Source organism: Protopterus annectens, chromosome 9.part0 (genome assembly GCF_019279795.1).
Source record: "Protopterus annectens isolate FY-2018-M chromosome 9.part0, PAN1.0, whole genome shotgun sequence".
NCBI classification, from domain to species: Eukaryota; Metazoa; Chordata; order Ceratodontiformes; family Protopteridae; genus Protopterus; species Protopterus annectens.
Genome location: NC_056743.1, coordinates 1,057,671,338 through 1,057,687,469, shown reverse-complemented (window position 1 = coordinate 1,057,687,469; position 16,132 = coordinate 1,057,671,338). Strand labels below are relative to the sequence as shown.

The 16,132-nt window shown below is 40.8% G+C and overlaps 1 protein-coding gene across 1 annotated transcript in view; it reads left to right on the top strand.

The window, feature by feature from the left end:
- The window catches only part of RAPGEF3 (Rap guanine nucleotide exchange factor 3), a 466,244-nt gene that overhangs the window by 312,787 nt on the left and 137,325 nt on the right, over positions 1-16,132 (top strand). Inside the window, exon 19 of the mRNA XM_044083866.1 lies at positions 9,535-9,660. Coding sequence (XP_043939801.1) covers positions 9,535-9,660 — 126 coding nt within the window. The remainder of the gene's footprint in view (positions 1-9,534; positions 9,661-16,132) is intronic.

Here is a 16,132-nt window from a genome sequence, read left to right as displayed (position 1 = left end):
TTTGGACAAATGGATGGGTAACTGATAATTCACCCCTAGTTTAGCACCACCTGTCTATTGCAAAATATAAGGGATAATAATTACTGTGGGAATATAAAATTAGGCTTCTTAAGATCCTAAAAAGTAGCAAATGTTTATTCCACAACTCAGCATGTTAACCAGGAACCAAAAAATAGAACAACCTCAGTGGCAAGATGAGATGCACCAGGATAATCCAAGAAGAAATTTGTTTTATTATGATTAAGTGCTTTTGTCTGCACACAAGTTAAATCAGACACCATTATAGTTTGTTAAAAACAGCACTAGCTCTATTTAAAGCAATTCAGATAATCGCATGACAGCTGACCTTTCTTTCTTAATGATACATGCATATTTAAAAACGTTAAAATGTGTGTATGTCTGTGTGTGTCTGTGTGTGTGTACATATGTATATGCGTATATATATATATATATATATATATATATATATATATATATATATATAAAATATACATTCAGTCACTCATGAGTGTAAATGACAAAAATACAGAAGTATGTATAAAAAATGCCTTTTATGAGGTTATTTTTCTGTCATGTAGGGTGATTACTAGAAAATATAGGATGGTGTTGAAATAAGCCAGTTTTCTATATATCAAGGGACAGAATATCCTATTTGCCATGTCCTTATACAATATTACACCCAAATAGTTAAACGTTATTAGCAATGCACTTTATAAACATTCCACTTAATGTGACAACGTTAAAAGATTGTTGTTTTTTATTACAGATATTTCTCCTTTAATGAGGGGGTTGAGAATATACATTAGAATAAAAAACTGAGGTGGCAGTTATTACTGAAAGCAACCCAACCTCCTGCAATTAATGTGCATTTCGCCAGTGTGTTTTGTGGCTGCAGACATTTTCTAAAATAAAAACAAAGTGTTTGGTCTGTTTTCATTTCAAAAACTAGCAGGGTCAGCCCCATTTAGTGTCTGGAGCACTAGTCAGTGTTTGGAGAAGCAACTCTTTTGAAATATCAGTTTGTCATTGTAAGAAAAAAATGCCTTAACTGTATAATGCTTTATCATCGCAATACATTTTAATATAATTCAGAAGTGATTTTATACATACTTCTGTGTTTTAATCTTTACACTCATGAGTGACTGAATATGTGTGTGTATATATATAGATATATATAAAATGTGTGTGTGTGTATATATATATATATATATATATATATATATATATAGAGTATATACACACACAATACACACATACATATTTTGTTAAAGTGTTTAGATATCCATGTATCTTTAAGAAAAAGAGGTAATCTGTCATGCGATTATTTGAAATGCTTTAAAGAGAGCACCCGGTGCTGCTTTTAACAGCTTCTTCTGATGAAGTCTAATTCAACTTGTATACAGACGAAAGTGCTTAATCATGGTGAACACATTTCTTATTGGATTATCTTGCTGCATCTCATGTTGTCATCATTTTTGGTTCTTAAAATTCTTACAGATGAAAAGCCTAGTAAGTACCAATGAACCTATTTGCATATCTATTTCTCCAACTGGCTAAGTGCTGCTGCTACCTTCTCTGAGTCACTCCTTAGTTATACTTATGTGTGATGAATTTGCATATTGCTCTTACCCTGCACAACTCATGGGTAAGTGCCCCCCCAACACACACTGTTTGTACAGTTACACTTACAGCAGTGCACTTTAGGTAATATGATATACCCTCATATGTTACCTTGTTTTTGATCATTCCTATGGCTGCAGAATGTTACTGAATTGGTAGCCAAGTAAATCATTACAAAATTACTTATTGCAAAGCAATGAAAATTAGTATAATGTAGCCATAGATGTATATTTCTTTGCTACTTTTGGTAGGCTGCTTGCTTGTAAAGCATCTTTAAAATGTTATTTTGCAGATGGTATTGGGGATGACCACTGTGGTGCAGTGGTTACCGTTGTTGCCTCACAGCAAAGAGGTTCTCTGGTTTGATTCTTGTCTGGGATGCCTTCTGTGTGGAGTCTGCATGTCTACATGTGGTCACATGGGTTTCCTCCAGGTGCTCTGGTTTCCTTTCACATTCCAAAGACATGCAGTAGGTGGATTGGCCACTTTAAATTGGTTAAAGGTGAGAGTGTGTTTGAGTGAGTGTCCAAATGGACTACTGCAGCAGGACTAGTCACCCAGAGGTGTAAAGCCTTGGCTCAAGATGATTATCACTGCTGAAGTGACATCCCAACCTCATGTGCAAAATGGGAAAAGGGGTTGCGGATGGATTCTGCTCTGCCTGAGTGTGATGAGGAAAGACACCCAAGTTCTGACACCTGGTACAGGCATGTACTACATCTATGCACAGCTGTGGTCTCCTGCTTGGTAAACTGTAAAAACTGTAGAGTCTGTCATTTATGAATTCAACATAAGTGTCTCTTATGTGATTCCTGTTCCTTAACATAAAACTACTAAAGGCATTTGCAGTGCTACGATGGCTCTTGTACTATTGCACCATCAGCCATGCTGCACTGTACTCTTCAAAGTCCTTACTTTAGCTTTCAAGCTATCAGTACTACCATGCATTACTGCTGGCTCATTGCTGGATGTCCAAAGATCAGAGTCAAATAAAAACACATATAAACTTAATAGGGTATCCTTTAGCAATAACCCAAGAGTGGGTGTGGTATCACAGGTTTTACCCAGAGCTGGTGTGGTTTAATCATGAGTGAACCCCAAGTGATCAAACAGTGCCAAAATTGGGCAAATACTGTGATACCCACATCTAGCAGTGAGTTATTGCTATTACAGAATCAAATTATTTAAGAAAGAATGGCAGGTCACTGTTTACTGATGTAGATGTTCTTCGTGTTTCACTGTTGCAGTCATCACATTTGGGTTATCCCTGCCAGAGTAGCCCTCGGCCGGCCTGAATACCAGAGGCTTAGTATTTCTGCATTGGTTGCTGTCGCTTCAGAACTGACGTCAAGTCATCAGTAGTATAAAGTAGGGCATCCGACGCCATTACATCAGTCTTTCTTGCCGCAGAGCCCTAAGCGAAAGCAGTTCACATGAGTCTACCGCTACCTGAGTTTCATCCTCCGGATTGAAGCTGAAGTCTTCCATAGCTAAGTACCCCATTGGGGATCCTTTTGTCTTACACTAACCGATGTCAGAAAAAGTTAACAATTGTCTCACCTGTGGAAAGCAAATACCACACCGAGACTTTCATTCTTACTGCGTCACTTGCTTAGGCCCAAACCACAGTGTTCCCTGCTGTCACTTTTGTGCTTTGTTCAATGCCAGAACTATACATCGTTGGGCCCTTGTTGTAGCTAGATATTTTTGCTTACAGTCCTCAAATTCCGATATGGCTTTGGTAAGCCATCCGACAGCAGGTCTTCTGAAAAAATGTAAGGCTAAAGATAGAGACAGACTGCACAGGTCCATACTTATCGATGATGATTTTGTTAAGCTAGTCGTCAGTTCTCCGGTCCTCAGTGGGGCACTTTTGCAGCCCCTGATGCCTGCTTCTGTGGATTGCATGCCACTACCGAGAACTTTTCGGAGTCTGGTATGCTGCAAAACTCTTCTTTGACTAAGGATCCTGCGGTTGTCTCTCCCTTGGATGGGTCCGGAGTCGCTGACAAGGCACCAGCTTCCGAGGAAGTACTTCGCACTACCGATTCTCAACTTAAACTGATGCCTTCTTTCGCGTCTACCATTCTTTCAAAAACTACCAAGTTTCTATGGCCCAGGGTATGAACCACACCCAAGAAACTGACAACCCAATCTCAGGCACCTACTTCCTTTCCACAGTCTGAAATGCTTAAAATGGCAGAAGACATTATCATGCTGGTCAGGAAAAGCAAAGCTACCCCTTCCAAAAGAAAAAGAGATCTGTCCCCAGTAGTTTTGCTTGAACAGGAGTCTGTTAACTCTGATGCATCTGAATATGAAGACATGCAACCCCTCTCTGCTTATGAGGATTCTGATGCAGAGGACTCCATTCAGCCTCTCCCCCCGAGGACTTTTCCTTTGGGGAAACCCTTCATACCTTAAGGGAGCATTTCCAATGGGAATGTCAGGATTAAAAAGAGACTCTGGGAATTCTTAGATCTTGCACAGCACAGACCCCTGGCCATTTCCCCAGTCCTGGATGTTGTGGACGATGTTTTTCTGGAATCCACTTTGACTCCTGACACCTTCCTTCCTGCAGCCTGAAAACCTGACAGGTATTACAGAGTCCCTGACTCACACAAATTTATTTTTAAAAAAACAGCTGCTGACCCTGAGGTAATTTCTCAAGGGCCTAAAGGAATTAAAGCAACCTCTGCTAAGAATCCCACCCCCTCAGGTAGGGATTCCCGAGCACTAGACAGATGGGGTAAAAAAAGTACATACCTCTGCTACTCTTGCTATCAGAGCACTAAATTGCCAGTTCCATATGCTAAAATTTCAGCAACATACCATGGAACCCCTCAAACAAAAAGTGTCTTCCTTTCCTGCTTGTGCAGAATCTAAAGAGTTACAAGAGTTAATGCATTCTGCAAGTCAAGTAACTGAACACACCTTGCACTGTGGTTTTGATGCCCTAGAAGCTTCTTGCAAGGCAGCAATCACCAGTTCTGTCCTTAGATGGCATGCATGGCTTAAGGAACAGCCCTTGCTAGACCATGTTAAATCTAAATTGTTGGATGCACCCTTGCACAAAGACAACTTATTTGGCACTAAGGCAGAGGAGGTCTTAAAAAAGATGGAAGATAAAGCTAAATCTATGCAGACAGTTAAGGATTTCTTACAGGCCCAGCCACCCAGGTTCAGCAGGCATTGCTCCTCCAAACACTGGTCTTTTCCTGCTCCCACCAGGTCAGTTGTGCCCAGACCCTGTGGATGCAGACCACCAGATACAGCCAGAGGGAATACAGAGATCAAAACAGTGGAATTCCTCCACTTCAAAAACAGAGAGTTCTAAGCCAACCCCTCATGGTAAGAACTCACAATGCCTCTCCTCCCCCAACCCCTTCCTCTGCCCACCTTCACTTACCCCTATGAGGAAAGCTCTCCTTTTTACGCAAGCACCTGGGCCACCATTACCAATGACCGTTGGGTCCTCAACAAGGTGTCCCAGAGATACACATTTTCTTTCAACACTCTTCCATCTCCGAAAGGGTTCCCAGATCTACCCCCAAACCATTGGGTAGAGGTGCAGAAGCAAGTCATTTCCCTGCTCTCTATGAGGGCAATAGAGCACATTCCTGCAGAACAGAAAGGCCAAAGTTTCTACTCTAGACTTTTTCTGGTACCTAGAAAAGAGGGCACTTGGCACCCAATCCTTGATCTATCCATTCTAAACACCTTCCTGGTGATACCAAAATTCAAAATGATCACCCTCAAGCAACTGCTACCCATGCTCTCCAAGGATGCTTGGCTAGCCACCCTAGAATTAAAAGAGGCCTACCTCCACATTCCTATCAGGGAATCATGCAGGAAATATCTATGTTTCAGGGCAGGCTCTCTACACTTTCAGTTCTCTGCACTTCCCTTTGGCTTATCTACTGCTCCCATAATTTTTACAAAATGTTTGGCTCTGGCCATTGCCTTTTGCAGACAAAGGAATATCCAAATTTATTCATGCTTAGACAACTGCCTAATTCATGCAGACAGTCAGGGAAAGCTGCTCAATAGCTGACCTTTGTAAAGTCCCTACTAACCTCCCTAGGGTACACAATCAACACAATCAACAAAAGGAAATCCAAACAAGTACCCACCCAAAGGATTATATTCCTGGGAGGAAGCCTGGACACAGCATACCAGATGACATTCCTTACTCCAAAGAAGCAATCTCACCTGACAGCCTACTTCTCTCAACTAGCCACCAGGCCCCAGTTATCTGCAAGGAAAATCCTGCAAGCTCTGGGGTTCATGGCATCTTGCATTCTACTCATTCCATATGCCAGACTGCATATGAGGAAACTTCAATAGTACCTAAAAAGCCTTTGGTGTCAACACTGTCAAGACCTGGAAACTTTTATACCTATAATACCTTGCATCAGAAAAGATTTTCTTTGGTGGGAAGCAGCATGCTCCCACAACAAGGGCCTACCTTTCTCTCCACCCCCCGCCACCCAGACCCTCACCACAGATGCATCAGACTATGCCTGGGGTGCACTCCTGGACGGCAGGTGCATACAGGGCCAATGGAGCCCACAGAAAATCCATCTGCACATAAACCAAAAAGAGATGTTAGCTCTCCAGCACGCATTGACACCACCTTTCAGACCTCTTCTCTCCCCAGGGGCTCTCCTGATCAAAACAGACAACACCACTGTGATGTGGTAAATAAACAAGCAGAGAGGGACTCACTCCTACCCTCTATGCAGGCTGGCCATGATCCTTCGTTCACACAGCCTCTGCCATAAAACTCCACCTGCTAACACAATTCCTACCTGGTTCTCTCAACTCACTGGCAGACCACTTAAGCAGAAATCGTTTGGACTGACATGAGTGACAGCTAGACAAAAGAACCTTCACCCTGACAACTCAGAAATGGGGCATTCTGGAGGTCGACCTCTTTGCCTCCCACACCAACCATTAGCTCAGCAAGTTCTGCACCAGGGAGCATCACTGCATGGCTTGGAAAGTGGATGCCTTGTCCTTCCCCTGTGTCAGTCTAATGGTCTATGTCTTTCCTCCACTACCTTTCATCCCCAGGGTACTGCTCAAAATAAGGGAGGGAAAACCAAGGACAATTCTTATTGCTCCATACTGGCCTCACCAGCACTGTTACCCACTGCTGCAGCCTGTCCCCACCGGCACCATGGCATCTCACTCAGACCCCAACCCTTCTAATCCAGAGGGAAGGAGAATTCATGCATCCCCAACTGCAGACCCTCAATTTGGCAGCTTGGCTTATTCCCTAACCACCAATCAATCTACCAGCCTTAGTAAATAGGTCCTAGATGTTATACATGAGGCCAGACACCCTAGCACTAGAAAATCTTATTCTGACAAACGGAAATGGTTCTGCACCTGGATTCAGGCTAAGGGAGCCAATACGGCACAGGCCTCCCTACCTCTCATCCTGGATTACTTAGCTGACCTGTTACACAGTGGTCTCCCTTTTTCCTCTATTAAAATTCATGCCTCTGCTATCTCTGCTCATTTCCCCACTGAGCAGCCCCTTTTCATACACCCTCTTAGCAAACAATTCCTAAGAGGGGCTAGCAACTTGAGGCCACCCAAAAGAGCACCTACCCCAGCTTGGGACCTTAACTTTATGTTGGAAGAACTCACCCTGCCCCCCTTCGAAGCAACATCTACAGCAGAGTTAAAATTTCTCTCCTGGAAGACAGCCTTCCTTCCAGCCATCACTTTAGCCAGAAGGGTCTCTGAGCTACAAGCACTCATGGCTCTGGAGCCCTTCATCATCTTCCATACTGACAGGGTTTCCCTCAGGACTAACCCATCCTTCATGCCCAAAGTAGTGTCCAGTGTAGCTCTCAACCAATCCATTCATTTGCCCACCTTTTTCCCTAACCCACAGAACAAGGGAGACAGGATCCTGCACTCTCTAGATGTGCACGGACAGCTCAGATTCTATCTAGACAGGACTAAATCCTTCAGAAAGTCTAATCAATTGTTGGTTAGCTTTGCTGCAGGGGCAAAGGGCAAAGCCATCTCCACACAAACAATTTCCAAATGGATAGCACACTACATCCATTTCTGTTATAAGCAGCACAGAAAGGGGGTCAGGACTCACACCACAAGAGCAGCCTCCACCTCTGCAGCTTTCCTCAGAGGAGTCTCCACCAGGTATATCCTGGAGGCTGCCACCTGGATATCTGTTCACACTTTCACAAAACATTACCACCTGCCTATCTTCACCAAATCCAGGGCAGGGTTTGCCACTGCAGTCTTGCAGGGCATCCTAGCCAACCCCTACTCTCCTTGACTGCCTCCACCCTTTTCCTCAGCTTTGGGAATCAACCCAAATGTGATGACTGCAACAGTGAAATATGAAGAACATAGTACAGTTATGTACACTTACCATAAATGTAGATGTTCGAGTGTATTCACTGTTGCATTCCCAGTTTCCCTCCCTCCATTCCCATCTTCTTTCTTCTCTCTCCTTACAATGGACATTTTGGTATTTGCTTTCTTACTGGTGGGGCTCTTCCACCAGAACCTGGCTCCCACTTGGGGGCTCCTGACAGTTAGGGCAAGAAAAACTGATGTAATGGTGTTGGCTGCCTTACTTTATACTACTGATGACCTGACATGAGCTCTGAAGCGACAGCAACTGACGCAGAAATACTAAGCCTCTGGATTTGGGCCAGACAAGGGCTACCCTGGCAGGGATAACCCAAATGTGATGACTGCAACAGTGAATACACTCGAACATCTACATTTATGGTAAGTGCACACAACTGTACTTTTGCATACGTATGATCTGTATGACCCCAAGCTTGCAGTGAAGTATAAAGGAGATGGAGAAGAGAGCATTCCTGTAGTGGTTTTGTCTCTCTCTCTGTCATGTTGTTTTCATGTTTGTTTTTGTTTTTTTTTTATATAAAGTATAACATCTGCCACTACTGGAATCATAAGTCATATGCCATAAAGTTTAAAAGTTTACAAGGATAGGTCAAAACATATGAGAAAACGCGGGGCGTTCTGCTAAAGTCTGAGAGGTAAGGTTGAGTGTTACAACTGATCATATTACCAGTGACTACAAATTTTAGCTTTGCGGATTTTGCAGATTGTTCTGATTTTTTTTTCTCATATTTTGTTCTGCCTTCCTCAACTGTTTGAAGCTTGCCTTTTATTTTACTTGTATCCTAATACATAGCCCAACTGCTCAACAATAGTTGTAAGACTGGGCTTCTTTCTATTGGATATATTCGAGTTATAACAGCCACGATGATTTAGATGTCTAATCAGTGTGTTGTTGTTGTGTCTTTCGGCTTTTCCCGGTTAGAGGTCGCCACAGCAGAACTCCGGTCTGCTAATGATTGGCATTAGATTTTTACATGCCGAGTTGCTGGCCCTGAAGCACAACCTTCTAATCAGTGTGTAGATGTCTAATCAGTGTGTATGTTTTGGAATATATGCTTCTGCTGTTTATATGTCAATTCCTTGAACTGTGGCACCTGAAATAAACTTTTAACAAAACGTATCTCATTCTCCTACTTTGCCTGTGTCTCTGAGCAATCCCTGCAGCTGGACAGCTGTGTATTGTTTACTGAATGCGTGCTATACCCCAGGGAATATATGCAATTCTACATTCACAAAGTTATGGCACATTCTGTACATCAGCATATTCTGTACATGTCAGGAATTTGTTCATGAGTCAACCATTTCAAAGAATGCTGTTTGCTGATAATTAGGTCATTTATTTAACTTTTTGCAAGCTGTTTGGTGTCTGTTTGCTTTCTAGCATTGGACCAGCTCAAACTAGTTGAGTGCTGAATGTTTATGTAGCTATGACAAAATAGAGAAGAACCTCTGTGGATAAACTACCTTTCTGTAAACTGCCTTTCTTTTTCCTTGCAGATACCTCATCCAGACCAGTTTGGGCCAAGGACTGGAACAGCTGACATGCTGGAACTTTATAATTCCAGAGATTTGGCCAACCAGCTCAATGAGTATGACTGGGAGTTATTTAACTGTATTCATGAGGTAAGATCAGAGTGAGAACTATTCTTCATATATTTGTATGTGTCCTAAAATTGAAATTTCACTGTGGTGAACAGTCTGTCAGGATTTCCACATCAAAAACTGCATATTGTCTCAAGGTTCTCTAGCCATAAGGTAAACTTTGTAATGGAAATACATATGAAATCTGGCTTAAGGTACTCAGCGAATACTCAAGCATGACCCCCCCAGCACCCCCAACCACAATAAAATGCATCTGGCAATGTTTTGTATTCAGACCTTTGATCGATGCAATGCTACTTAACAGAATCATGTTGACTGACACCTTTATCTCCAAAAACAAATACTCCAACAAATGTTTCACTAAAAGCACTTGGAGTTCATCTTTTTTGCAGGGGGAAGCTCATCATGCACCCTGGATGCTCACTGAATGTAAATATACCAACTCCAATGGTGCACAACAGCGGAGAAAAGGGAATTCACATCTGTTGACGAAAGTGCTTTCAGTGAAGCATTTTCACTGAAATGACAGTCAATTAAACTGTTGTGAAGTTAGTGATAGGATCCCGATTATTACATACGCTTCTTCCAGCATAACTTTCATTCAAGTTGTACACTGACACCAATGGAGAGGCTTGCTTTATATTTCTCCCAAGCATTCTTGTAGTTAATGGAGCCATGACCGTCTAGCCTTTCACTAATTAAATTGTGACTTCTGATGTTTTTTGCTGATGCAGACAATGTAAAAGGCAAAGCTGTATGCATTGTGAAACAAATCTGGGAGACAGCAGGTCAGCCACTGCTGTCAGGACCATAGGTCTCAACCTCTTAAGAGGCCAATGTGGAACACAGACCCTAGCCATGTGTGACAAATGGTTAAAATGTGGAATGCAGACCCTAGCCATGTGTGACGAATGGGGCAAAATGTGGAATACAGACCCTAGCCATTTGTGACAAATGGTCAAAATGTGGAATACTGACCCTAGCCGTGTGTGACTAATGTGGCAAAATGTGGAATACAGACCCTAGCCATTTGTCAAAAATGGTCAAAATGTGGAACACAGACCCTAGCCATGTGTGACAAATGGTCAAAATGTGGAACACAGACCCTAGCCATGTGTGACAAATGGTCAAAATGTGGAACACAGACCCTAGCCATGTGTGACAAATGGTCAAAATGTGGAACACAGACCCTAGCCATGTGTGACAAATGGTCAAAATGTGGAACACAGACCCTAGCCATGTGTGACAAATGGTCAAAATGTGGAATACAGACCCTAGCCATGTGTGACAAATGGGGCAAAATGCGGAGCACCCTATTTTTGCATTGTGCAAAAACGCACCACTTCCAAGGCTGAAATGGGCTTTCTGTCAAAAGTATTAAGTTACGGAATCCTGTACATTTGTCACAAGAATATAATTTATTTGAAAAGTTAAAAGACTAGGTTTGCTTTAATCTCCATTTTCTTCCCAATAGTGCATGAAACTGTTCTCATTTCTCCTTATTCAAAAGCCCATAATACACATACAAAGTTAAGTATGAACCACTCTACTTGCCCAAACTGAGACTGCAGTGCAGTTACGAACTGCACTGTAGTTGCTTTCAAAAGTTACTGGAGCATAAAAATCGACCTGCATTTGTAACATAATAAGCATATCACTGACAATAGCATTACTGATCGGTTATACATCTTACAAAGGAAACTGCATCTTACTCAAAGTTAGAAACCCCAGCCAATAACATTCACTTAAGTAGACAATTCACACTCAGACTACCCCGGTAATCAAATGTCAATAAATTAAATAAAATTGGCAGAAAACATTGATAAAATGCAATATACTCAGTTCAAAAAGGGATGCATAACTGTATTCAAGTGTAGCTATTAAAATAAAAAAGGTCTTCAGCACCAGGTTTTCCAACCCCTCCACAGCTTCTCCAGCTAAACATGTTGACTCAACCAATCAAGGACAAATTAGAGCAGAATCGGGAACAAATCCAGAATTAATCAGGGACACTTAAAATATAGCTACTATTACATTAATACACATTTTTTTTAATAAGTTTATAATTCTTGTCATTTAAGTGTAATTCACCACCTTTTATTCAAAATTTACCAGTTCCAGAAGTGATTAAAAGGGTCAGAGTTAACACTGAAGTCAAAGAAAAAAAAGGGGTGGGGGGTGGGGGGCAATTAGAGAGAAGAGAAAAAAAAACAGTGTCTAAATGCAGAGCATAAACAGAATCCAGAATTAAGGATGTTACATTTAATCTGTATCTATATAAATGCTTAAAGTGTGCTTATTATTACATGTCTTTAAAAAATGGCACAGTGGTGCATACCCTTACCATTCCAGTGGTGGAACTTGGAGCAAGAAATCTGGACAAAGCCTAAAATAATGGGGGGGGGGGTGACAAAGGTCCAAAAATAGGGACAAATTTTAAATATTGTTCCTATAAACTTAGAAAGTTGCTTGAATAACAGGATTTGTGGTAGCGTACATTTTCCAAAAGATATGAGGTCTGAAACTGAAATGTATGTCACTTTTTAGTGACTAAAATTTGTATTGTTTTTCCAGAAAAACACATGTTTTATGAGGAACAGACCAAAGATATGAAGCAAAAATCTAGACATTCTGCAAATATCTGGAGCCCTACTCCTATTTGAGTGTATGTTTGATCACTCGTGCAGTCTACACATTCAACCACATACCTCTGCCCAGTAAGGGAACAAAGCAGCTGCAGCTCCACAAGTCAAGTAGTCCACCAGATGCACTCATGAACAAATGAAGAAAAAAAAATAATACAAGGTAAGGGTATAGTTCCCAGGCAGCAACAGCCATCAGCAGCCCAGCAATGGCACCACCACGACCTTCCCAACCCAAGCAAAGCCAATAGAGTGCATGCACTGCAGTGCCAGAAGCAACTCCTATTCGGCCTAATGCCTCCTCATCCAGCCTGTGTCCTGTCCATCTTATCCACAGTCAGAATGAGCCTTCAAAGCAAATACTCTTCAGCTTAGGAAACCAACACTGTTCAGGATAATGTTGTGCTCTGCAATACCCTTTTAGAAGGTACTGTAGTGGTGCAAAAACCCCTAGTAACACCCGATTGGCTGCATTATGTATTTCCTCATTGGCTGCCTTTGCCTCAGGAGCAGTTACTTGATTGGCTTGTATACTGGAATGCCAATTGGCTGTAATTGCAGTATATGAGCCAATCAAAACTCACAAAGCAGAGCCACTTCTGTTCAATGCAGAACAGTGGGGTTAAATCCATCTGAAATGCAGGGCGTTCTGCACAATCCTGAAAACTTGGCTGCTCAGGTCAGGGCATTTACTTATTGTTGTATAAAGTTTGAAAAAAATATGTCCCATTCTTTAATCTCATATGTAATGATAATTGCTTATTCTGCTTAGACTAAACACAGTTTTGCATGTGTTAGTGAAATACCTCTCAACTTGTAAACATTGAAAACAGGAAAAAAAGGCCCTTGAAAAATGGGAACATCCCGTCTAAAAATCTGGACATCTAATTAGCATAACATTTGGATACCAAATAGCATATAATTCTTCTCCAGTAGCAATGTGGGATACTACTCAGAAACATGTTGCAAACAAAAATAATGGAAAATATAAGTTATCAAAAGAGACAATATTAAGTCTGCAGATTTTAATGAATTGTATCTTGAAATTCTACTACACAAGGTCTTTTATTTTTGCTTCAGGAAAAAGTAAGCTCTAAGATACGTCTCCTCTTTAAATTATTATTTTTGCCACCAGAATTTTGGTCATACAGTGTAGTTTTCTATGTACTGGACAGCTTCAAAAATCACATGTGATGATGGAGTTTCAATAAGTTGTGTGAAGGGGTGAATCAAGCCGAAAAATAGGGACACACCTCCAAAAATAGGGGCATCCTAAATTAGTCATGAAAATAGGAACACCCTTCCCAAATAAAGACAGTTGATCAGTACAGAAAACACTGTTTATGAGTATCCAAACATGAAATTTACAAATAAAACACATAGGTAAGAGAGGTGCACTCACTTGTTGCTTACCTTTAGTAGTTCACCAAGAAAAATAAGTTACTTAGAACTGTATTCTCCTACATAAAACACAGCATCAAGTTAAGGGTATACCTTACATGCATCCTGGTGATCTTTGCTTGCTTGCTGTTTGTTTGTTTAAGTAATTAATGAACTAACAAGTTCTGCAAGTGCTGCATTGTATTCATCATTGCTGTCATAGCTTTTTACATCTGCATTGCTCATTTCCAGGAATTAGTGATCTGATACACAATGGAAAACCCTGGTAAACAATGCAAATCTTCACCAGGGGTTGTTGATTGAGCTAATAGTAAGAGTTAATTGCCTTTCTAGTAAAGCAGAACTGTATGCAGTTATTGATAGCAAGCTTATACTCTAAATGCTTTCTCTTATGTTCTATATTTGTTAATTCCAAAGTCTTTGAACAAACTGTGACCAGTCTTGTTTATATACTCAGGTTGTTTTGTTAAAGACACCTGACCCCTACATGTTCCAGTTTTTCTTTTTTCTCACCAACACTCTTATCCAATGCTTATATGTGAATATATTCAAAATAAATATATCTAAATGCATCATTTGATAGGTTCACAGGTAAGCAACAGGCAGTCAATCTACATACCATTACAAGAGTGGCCAATAAACCAAATACAGGTGTTCTCTTCGGCCTAAAGAAGGACAACACAAGATAGATCAGAGAAGAATGTGGGGATCCTATCCAATTATCTAGGTTTACTTTGAAGGTTGCATGGGTGGTTCTATGCTTGATATGTAGTGGACGATTGCACCAGATTTTGTGGATACATTGGGATATAATTCTCTTACTCCAACATTTCATTCCTATAACAGGTATTTCAGAAGCCATTTGGTCAAAACCATGTTGGAGCAGTTGTGAATCAGTAGAATATTGAAAAACAACACCCAGTTTGCAGTCATCTGCATACTTAAATAACCATAGACCAGGAGTGTTGGCATGAAGTGCTGAGAAATAAATGTCAAATAACCTTGGACAGGTTTAGCTATGGGTTATCTACTTTGTAATCACTATCCACTCCTTCTGTGACCATTTAAAAAAAAAAACTTAAAGTAATTAGTAAAGGCAGGACCTGTCTTTGACAAAGCTGGATTGATGAGTGACCAAGGATAATAGAATTTCAGTGTCCAAATTAATGGTATAATGGCTAAGGTATTTATCTGACAGACACAGGGTACTGTGTTTGATTCTCACCTGTAAAATGGAAATTGGCTAGACTTAAAATGGTCCACAAGGCAGCTAGCCTAGTACTTATCTGTGAACCTATAACACAGTGCATACCTTTACCTACGATGATAGTGAAGCTAATGGCTCTGCAGGGTTAATGGTTGATTCACCCCTGTGTAATGGAGTTACACTTACAGTTTACCAAGCTTCAGGTTATAACCATTGGAGAAGCTTAGATTAAAGAGGTTAAGCAGGGGTTCTCATCGGTCATTGGCAATATTTGGTACTGAGAATCAGGCAACTTGGTGTAATATAAAGCCCCATGATTGAAATGTTCTTAGCTTTTGAGAGATATGTGAAGACTTGTTGCATAATAATTATAGGAGTGAGTGGGGCAAGGGAAAATGTGGAATAGTTGTAAATTTGCACTAACTTTATTATCTAGGTTATTAGCAATTAACTTTGAAATAGAGCAAGCTATGTTATTGTGGACTAGTTTGAGCATTATTTGGTGTTAGTTCTTAACTTCCTGTCATAGGGAAAGTAAAAATTGTAATTATAGTTGGTTTTGGTGGCTTGCTTAAGTCCATATTCAACTTTCAGCTTCCTGCTGGTCCCATTAAGCTTTTTACTTGTTTGCTTAGTTGTGCTCTTAAGGCAGGCAGAAAGAAATCTCTTATAAGCAGTAGGAAGTACATTTGTCTCATTATATAGTTTATTAAGACAAGTATTCCATAATAGTGGTTTGTTATTAAGATGAGTATTCCATAATAGTGGTTTGCTTTTAAATGTATCATTATATTTGGTGCAGATATTGACTGTTTTATCAATCCAACTTTTTTGGTGGGAGTAGGAGTCTGAAGCATAGGGGTTGGCCTTAGCAACAAGGCCCATCATAGAAGCATTCCAAAAGAATTTTTTTAGTCATCAAGTAATTGACCAAGGTTTGCCTTTGAAGAGTCCTTAAATGCAGATGTATATGCAGGGGAAGTACCAGCAGTTATAAAAGAAAAGGACATGTGTTCATAGTCTGATGTAATGAGAGAAGATGGTGGCCATATTTGCGAGGATAAGATCAAGGATTTTCAGGCCTCTGGTGGGATACCTAACTATCTTTACAAGGAAGCTGTTATTTATAATGTCAAGGACCCACTGGTCATGCCCACTAATTGGCAATGTAGGTCAGCCAGTTTAATGATGGGGTAGATAATGTCCACCAAGAGAAAGTTGTGTTTATTGGGGATTTCACGTA